We start from the raw sequence: 8,532 nt of genomic DNA on the forward strand, positions 1-8,532 counted from the left end.
TGGCTGCCAAGGAAATACCTTTAATCCTGAAGCCATGACTCGCACATAAGTTGTTTACCTTCCCCCCCCAAAAAAACCGTAGCTAGATGCATTTACTCACTTGCTCTTGATACTAAGTAAACTTACAGCAGCCCCAGTCTAAAGCAGGCCAGCCCCTCCGACTTCGGCGGGACTTATTTCCGGAGGAAGTGCGGAGAGGACTGCAGTTGACACCCGGACACTTGCTCAGTGGGGCTTACTCGCGAGTAAACACGCTTAGACTGAGGGATAACAGTAGCGCCTTCATCTTAGGCTTTTCCCGCGGTCAAGCAAGATGCCCCCGAGTCAGTCTTTGCTGGAACCGGGGTGGGGAGCGGAGGAGAGAGGGAGGGGAACAGAGAAAGACGCCCAGTCTGTTTCCTCTCTCTTTCCCCGGTCTTCTCCCTCTTTGCTGGGCGTCGCGGCTCCGACGTCTGGTTCGCATTAGCGTTTTTATCAGGGGCTTCAACAAATCGCAGACAAGGTCACCAAATCGTTAAGAGTGCTGAATTCCCTCCTTAGCCATTAAAACGCTTCCCTGCTGGCATTTCATGCGCCTTTCGCCAACCACAACGCGGCCCCGGGGCTAAGGCGCGGCGCTGCTTGCGCTCGCTGGCTGACCCGCCCAGCGGATCGTCAGCCTAGAAACCCGCCGCTTCCCGTCAACACGAGGCCGGACAGAAGCAGCTTTCAGAGGCACCCCATTCCTCAGCCGCCCGGCGCAGCCCAGCCCGGGCTCCGGTGTTGTGAACTGAACTGAGGCGGCTCCCGCCCCTTCGCTCGCAACCCCCGAAGAGCGGACATCGACGGGTCGACCAACAACAGCGCCAGGGAGAGCGGGGAGGAAGCCTTCCGACTCAGCCACACTTTCCTGGCTTCCCCTTTCTTTCTGCAGGAACGAGAGGAACTAATTTGGAAACGTTTTTGCCCACACAGGCACACACACTCGAGCTTTCAAAACGGCGCCTTCTTCGATCTCCAGATCAATGGGAATGCAAAACCAGGATGAGGGTTGTGTTCAGATGTGACGCTCAAGGCCCCTGTACATCTCTTTAGGAACAAGCGGGGCGTACCTCCGGGAAAACGGGCTTAGGGAAGGAGTGTTAACCTATGTTTTTTCCTTAAACCGGTCTAACACGCCACTGTAGAAAAAAAAAACTGGATTCCTAGTGGTGTCCTGCAGGTGTTGTTGGACTACAGCTCCCGTCATCTCTGCCACTGAGCCATCCTGGCAGGGGCTGATGGGAATTGGAGTCCAATGACATATGAAGGGCACCATGTTGGTTTCCCCTGAGTTTTATAGCTTTAGGCAGCCTCCAGACCATTTCTCTTCTGCATTGTACATGGACCAAGTCTGCATACGGTACAGGGAAGGTACGATCCTCGCCTAACATCCCGATCCTAGGCTCGCATAAATTGCGAGCAGCAGATGGATCCTCCTTGCGGTGTGAATCTCGTTGAAGCCGGCGAGCTTCGTGTCCAAGGCAAAAAACGTAAGCGAAGTCTGTTGTCCAAAACTGCGATCCTCGATTGCTAACAGTTTCCAGAGGGGAGCCCTGTTAGTCCCTCACAGCAAAGACAACAGCTCAAAGACCAGCAAATGTATGACAGCATAAGCTCTCCTGGACTATATTCTACTTCATCAGATGTATGGCGTGCTATCCCGAGCTGCAAGAATATATTCACGTGTGAGTGAGTGAGTGAGTGAGAGAGAGAGAGAGAGAGAGAGATTGTAAATAGTGCGGTCAGAGAGAAATGAAATCTAGAAAGTACAGAGACAGGAATCATTAGATTGTTAACAGTGACCATTCACAAAACAATTGCTGGTGATAACCCAGACATCCTGGTCTTGATAAGCTAATTAATACGTGAGTAGATTTTTTTTTTAACTACACAATTTGTTTGCATTCCCTTCCTGGGAAATAAGTTCCATTGAACTCGCTCAGGTCGGATGCCGCATAGAAGCTGAGACTGCGACAAAGGTCAGCGTTGCTGTCTTCCGAGCTCGCCCCTTTAGGATGGTGTGCCACAGGGAAGCAAATGCCACTGATCAATGGCGCCCTGTCATGTCCGCTGCCATTCACAGCATCCACGAGTTCCAGAGGGCCTTCAGAGAGCTTTCCCCGTTTCCATCGGGGATGCCTGTCATTCGCTTTAGTATATTCCTGACCGGGGTGAACGTCAATCCTCTTGCAACCACTGTATTGCGAATAAGCAAGCAGGCGTGCTACCATTAAGGCAGGGCTATGCATAGTTTAGCACCGGTGTAGTGAGAGATCACCTCTAGCTAGACTCAGGGCAGCTTGATGTTTGCTGTGATATAACGTCCTTTTGTTAGTTGCTTGCCTCTCCTTCTCTTTCTCCCCCTTCATTAGCAGTAGTTGTCGTCATCTTGCAGATCCTCCCAAAACTCAACAGCAACCTGACCCAGGTCAACCCACGTCCTTGATATCAAGGCCATTTCCAGAAAGCAACCCTTAGGACTTACCTGCGGTTCGCCTTCCTCAGGATCCTAAATCACAGCCATGATTTGCCCTCAGGTCTACCTGTTTCTCATCCCAGATCCTGAGCTCTAACCCCCACTGAACTCACTGGGATTACTATCCACCTAAAGGGCCAGAAAAGGAAGTTTCAAAAGGCGCCGGAGTAGCATTAGGGTTCGGCCTTTCCCCGTCGGCTCTTCAATCCAGCGGCAGCCCTCCTAATGCCGAATTTCCCTGCTCGATGGCGGGGCTTCGCAAGGCGAAGAGGGGGAAGCGACGGAGGCCGCGAAGTCGCCAGCCTAGCACCACCGGCGCTTTAATAAGTGATTTCATGCGCCGACAAGAATTTTCCGACGTTCAGCGAGGCCCTGTCTGATCTTGCTGGGAGGAGTGGGGTAGGGGGGCGCGGGCCATATGGCCAGGGGATGGAGGTCATGCTAACTGTCCCCCCCTTTTTCTAAACACGCAATTCGTAAACTCTTCTGCAATACCTACGGACTGTTTCGAGAAGGTAACTCCCCTCGTTCTAAAACGCCTTAGCCAACCTAGTCGCGCTGATTGTAACAGAATGCAGTTCGAACGGCGCGATCCTATATAAGAAGAAGGTCCCAGCGATTTGCAGCCCAAATCGTTCTTCCCTCCCCACTCCCGGTCGGACCCTATTCCTGGGGAAAAGATGACTCCGGCGTGGTCCTGACTTTGTATTACCCTCCTCGGCCCTCACGGGAGGTTGCGGGCCGAGGAACCAAAACAAAAGAAAAAAGAGAGAGAGAATTATGATTTCTTCGGTCTAAAAGCCAGAGGCACCTTATAACTCCGTTTAGCGATGCTGAAAGAGAGAGAGAAAGAAAGAGACTATTTCTTTATTCAGATTTAAAACCATTCCTCGCAATCTCAAGGAGGGCGAAGGAAAGGGGAGCGTCGATTTCCCAAAAGCGAAGCGTCGATTTAAGCCGCCGTCCGGCTTTTTTGTTTATGTGAAATTGACAAGCCCTCCACAGACTGGCAAACATCGCGGCGATCGTTCAGGGCGGCTGGGGCAGAAACTCGCGTCGAAGAAATGGAAGTCTGTAGCCAGCAGTCGGGTTGGAGTCGAGAGGAGAGTAGACTGTCTGCAAAGAAATGGAGAGAAGCCTCCCTGCGCTGCAGCAGCAGCAGCAGCAGAAGAAGAAGCAGCAGCCCATTTTAGCAATTAACTGGGGCTCTGGGAGGAGAGGGGAGAGGACGAGACGAGGAGCACACAGGGAGGTGAGCTTAAAAAAAGAACGGGAGCAAAAGGGGGAGCAAAGGGCGGGCCATGGCCACTTCAGAGGAACGGAAGTCCTCTTGAAGTTCTCCTCGTCGATGTGCTATTGGCTGCTCCGATTTCACTATGAGAGACTAGACAATATCTGGTATGACACGAACACTCAATGAGATCGCGGAGTTGAAATATTCCAATCAGTGGCTTGATGCTAAGCAACCCTCAGAAGGTCCAGCACGAGGTCGCAGCCTGTGACACATCAAATCAAAATCAAGGGGGAGAGGGAAAGGGTTCCCCCCTCTTTCTTCTCCCCCGTCATCAAACTAGGACTCCTGATCGAATCGCCCTCCCCTTTGCTCTGCCACCACCGCCCCCTTCCCTCAATAAAAGTCTCCCAGAAGGGAAGATCCCCGGAGCAAGCTTTATTCCAGTCCCCAACCCCTCTAGGCTTCTCGAAAAGGGACCGTTTGAAAACTGGAGATGTGCGTTTTTTCCAAGCGATGTGGTTTTGAAAAAGAAAGACGTTTTTAAAAAAGCCCGTGAAAAAAGGGGGGAGGGTGGTTCATTTTCCCGCTGGGAAGCTACGAAATTTCCTTGAAAACTAGAAAGCCTGTCATTTCTCCCCGCCCTAGTCCTTACAACCCCATCCCAGTATTCAGGACGCGTTCGGCGAATATGCAAGCGGCGTCTATCAGCAACCCTATCCCGGCTTCCTTAGAAGGACTGCGCCGAAAGCGAGCAAGCAAACAAATAATCAATCCACCTGAGAACAATCTTTCAAACGCCCTCGACGGCAAGCACCAATCACTCGCGATGATGGGGGAAAACGTTAGAGACGGCTGAAGCTTCCCAGGAGCTACAAGAAGAGAGAGACCTCCTCCCCAGCGAACGTTTCCCCATGGATCTGCAACGAGAGGGAAGGGAAGGGAATCGCCAGAGGTGCTTCTTTATACGCCCCTTTCCTTTCGCCCTACAAAGAGGCGACCGACTTCAGCCTGGATCAAGAGAGACAGGCGGAACCGTCTATCCGGTGACTTCAACCTACCTGGGATTTTTTAAAAAAAATAAATTTTAAAAAAGGGGGGGAGAGAAGAAGTTTATCCCTGGTGAAAATAAAATAAAATAAAGAATTTACCCGTTAGAAATAAATAAATTTACCCCAGGTAAAAGAAGCAGGTAACCTGGGGGGAAATGTTGCTCTGTGGCTCAGGCAAGCTAGGAAAGCGCTTAGCAAGGACTGGGTAAAGCATCGCGAGGGAGGTGGGGCTCGGGGTTTGCATGTGTGCAGGGGTTGGATCAAGCCCCCCAATTACTTACCCCCCCTCCTGGAGGCAGAGACTTTTAAATCTAGCTACTGGCAGAATGGCAAAGGAGCTAAGTTGTTCTTTCGGAAGAAAGCACGGGCTTCGATGCCATCATTATTGTTGTTATTGCTACGATTATTATTACTCCTCCTATGACTATTATTTTGCTGCAGAAAAATGAACCTCCATTTACAGCCCGTGGTTTTGAACAGGTGGGATGGGGGTGGGGAAAGAAAGAGGGAGCTGGCTTTGGGAAGAGTGTGGTGCATGAGAGAGAGGGGAGCGCCAGAGGACGGGGGCGGGAATGCCCGAATTTACAATCCTGGTGGGGAGCCAGTTGATGATCATGGACGCCTCCCCTACTCAGGCAATCCAGATAGGGATTCCGAAGGATCCTAAGAGATTTCAGAAAGTGCGGGGGGGGAGGCTCGTTTAAAGGGCTGGAAATTGGAGAAGCGGGTCTGGTGCAAGGGAGTGAGGGGGTGGGGGAAGCGATCTTTATGGGATGCCGAGATCCCGCTTGGCCTGAAGTTCCTAAGATGCAATTGTACCCGGATCGCGCTTAGATTTTGGAGCAGAAGGCGGCGCATTTCTGTGGAAAACATACAAAGCACTGGGCGGCGGGATGGGGGACTCCACAAAGTTGAAATCCAATGCACGCTGCTATGCATTCGGGGGTCATCCCCAATCAGCTCAGTGGGGTTTGCTTTGCAGTAACAGTGGATGGGATTAGGCTGCAAGTCATTTTTATTTCCCACCCCTCCCATTTTAATATTCATTGGGGCAAATGATTCGGATTAAATATCTGGGCGCCGGCAGAAGCCGATTTACGCGCTCCTTGCAGCGAAAACGGAGTAACCGCTAACCACGGACCCCTTGCAAAGTGTTATTGAGAACGGAGTGTAAAGGAACCATTTCCCTCCTCCCCTCCCAATTTGTTTCAAACAGGATCGGGCCCAGCGGGAGGGCAAACGCCTCTCCGAACAGCCCACCGCGATTATCCTGGATCTAGCTCCCCGCAAGGAAACTGGGGGCCCTTAACACTCCGACCCCCGGCTTTTGCTATTTTACTCCGAAGGACGTTCCGCTTTTAATCCACGGGGCTAAAAAACTGGTGCAAGAACTTCGGCAAATCTCGAGAACAAGCACGCGAAAAAGCCCGGCAAACGAGAGGCGCCTCTCTTGGTTTCAATCGGGTTCAAGTTTGTACCCTTTACGTTTGCCTCCCAGATCAAACGACGTAGGAATTGCGGCGCAATGAGAGAGAAAAAATGCAACAAAAATGAAACTCTCGGTTACCGATTTGTTTTTAAACGTCAGTGCCTTTTCAAAACCAACTCGAGCGTTTCTCATCACGTGTTAACAACAGGAATCCCCGCCGTTTAGGATGGGACACCGCTCTTGAGAAGGGCCGCGACGGCCCCAGCCCACTCGGCGCGTTTCCTCCGAAGCGAGCCCCACCAAGTTCGACGGGGCTGACTCGCGAGGAAGTGTGCAGAAAGCCAGAGTATCCCCCGTCCGAGGCACGCTTTGCTGTGAAGCGGGCCTACTCTCTAGACAGAAACTCATCTGGGGGAAAGAGTCAAAGGCACTGTCATCCACAGAAGGGTATCTGTAGCGGCAAACCGGCGCTGAAAGGGGTCGTCGGAGCCGACTGGAATGACTGGGGAGTAATGGGGAGGGGGAACGGCCCTTCTTCGGAGGAGACGCCAGTGGGGCTGCAACCACGACGGAGAGAGGAGCGGGCGCAGCTCGGGCAGTGCCAGATCTATTATTATTATTATTATTATTATTATTAGTGGAGGGGAGAAAGGTCGCAGATCCAACAAGGGGAAAGAGTAAGAAGGTGCCCGCCCGCAGTGCCCAGCCGCTTACCTCGCCCCCTGTCCACAAAGCTGGTGATGGTGTTGGCGGCTTTGGAGGACTGGAAGAATGTGGCGTTGATGCCCAGTTTCTCAGCGATGGAGGAGGTCCGATAGAGGGAGAGCATGTACTCGTGGGGCTCCACTCGCAGCTGGGCGGCGGCGGCGGGTCCCCTTCGAGCGGCCTCCCTGGGCGATCGGGGCGCTTTGCTCCCGCGACGGCTCCGCATGCCTTTGGCGGACTCCCGGGGAGACGGCGCGGCGACGGGGATGGTAGCCTGCTGGCAACACGGCAGATCCCCCCAGAAGAAGTAGGTGAGGAACACGGCGGAGAGCAGAGCCCGGGCCGCATTCATAGCGAGCGAGCGGCTGCCCCGGAGCAAAGCGCGCGCCGGCTCCGCCCAGGCGAGTCCTCGCTCGGCGCCCTCGGTCTGCACCAGCGCGCACAGCCCAGCCCGACGCAGCTCCCGTCTGCAGCGGGGCGCCCACGGCGCGAGAGGCCAGAGCCCGGCCGGGACACGCCCCGCCCCCTCCCAACCCCCGCCCCGCCCCCTCCCTAGTTGCCGGGCACGCCCCCCGGCGGGGAGATTCGAGGGAAAGTTGACAGCTGGCAGAGCCGGAATCTCCTTTTCGAGACCAGACAGAATTCAAGGCGGGGATATGTTGGCAATAAAGAAAGAGTCCTCTCGAGCATGTGCAGAGTGCCTCCTCTAATCCCGAACGAGGACTGTGATTTTGTGAGGGTGCGGCTGCCGCTAGGCGGGGATGAAATCGGATCTCAGAAGCGAAGGGGTAGGAAGGGCAAATCCAGAGCAGGAGCTTGGGAAAGGAGGCTTTCTAAGTTCAGGGCTCCTGGCTAAAGCTCAAGGTTGCCCAGAAGCACCAACATCCCGATCTCGATTAGTCATGTTTATGAAGCCAAAAAAGGGTTGAGGAGGGAGATTGATGGTAGTTACCGGGAGATGTGGCGCTGGCACTCTCCACACGCTCCAAGAAACGTTCTTGCCAACTCTTCCTTTGCATGTTCCCCTTGTGGGCTCTGGCTGAAATGAATTCCTGGAAAGCAGAGAGGTAGCAAAGTTCAGGGGTACTAAAGGTCTGCTTGCTTAAGCAGCAGAGACAAAATCTTGACCGGAAATTGACAGTGAAGTAATGGCATTTCACATTCTAGTTTTCTTTAATGTTGATTTGTGTAGTTGACAGGCTGATCTATGTAAAGAATCATAGAACAGTAGAGTTGGAAGGGGCCTACAATGCCATCGAGTCCAGCCCCCTGCTCAATGCAGGAATCCAACCTAAAGCATACCCCACAGGGGGCTGTCCAGCTGCCTCTTGGATGTCTCCAGCGTTGGAGAGCCCACTTCCCTTGGTAGAACCTTCTTCCTCATTGGAACCAAGGAGCAGTCCATGTAAGTAGGGCCCTAGCTCAGCCGTGGCAGAGCAGCTGTTTTGCATGCAGAAGGTTCCAGCTAGTTTCAGTCCCTGGCATCTCCAGGTATGGCTGGAAATGTCCCCTGCCTGAAACCCCGGTGAGCCACTGCCAGTCAGTCTAGACAACAGTGAGCTCGGTAGACCAATGGCCTAACTCAGGCTAAGGCAGCTACCTACTGTATGTTCCTAAT

At 53.2% G+C, this 8,532-nt stretch overlaps 1 protein-coding gene across 1 annotated transcript in view; it reads right to left on the bottom strand.

Moving 5' to 3' along the window:
• The window catches only part of GDF6 (growth differentiation factor 6), a 42,767-nt gene extending 35,387 nt beyond the window's left edge, over positions 1-7,380 (bottom strand). The window contains exon 1 of the mRNA XM_061603510.1: positions 6,924-7,380. Coding sequence (XP_061459494.1) covers positions 6,924-7,266 — 343 coding nt within the window. The 5' untranslated portion in view covers positions 7,267-7,380. The remainder of the gene's footprint in view (positions 1-6,923) is intronic.
• Between the last annotated feature and the right edge of the window lie 1,152 nt (positions 7,381-8,532).

This window comes from Rhineura floridana, chromosome 1 (genome assembly GCF_030035675.1).
Source record: "Rhineura floridana isolate rRhiFlo1 chromosome 1, rRhiFlo1.hap2, whole genome shotgun sequence".
In the NCBI taxonomy this organism is placed as follows: Eukaryota; Metazoa; Chordata; class Lepidosauria; order Squamata; family Rhineuridae; genus Rhineura; species Rhineura floridana.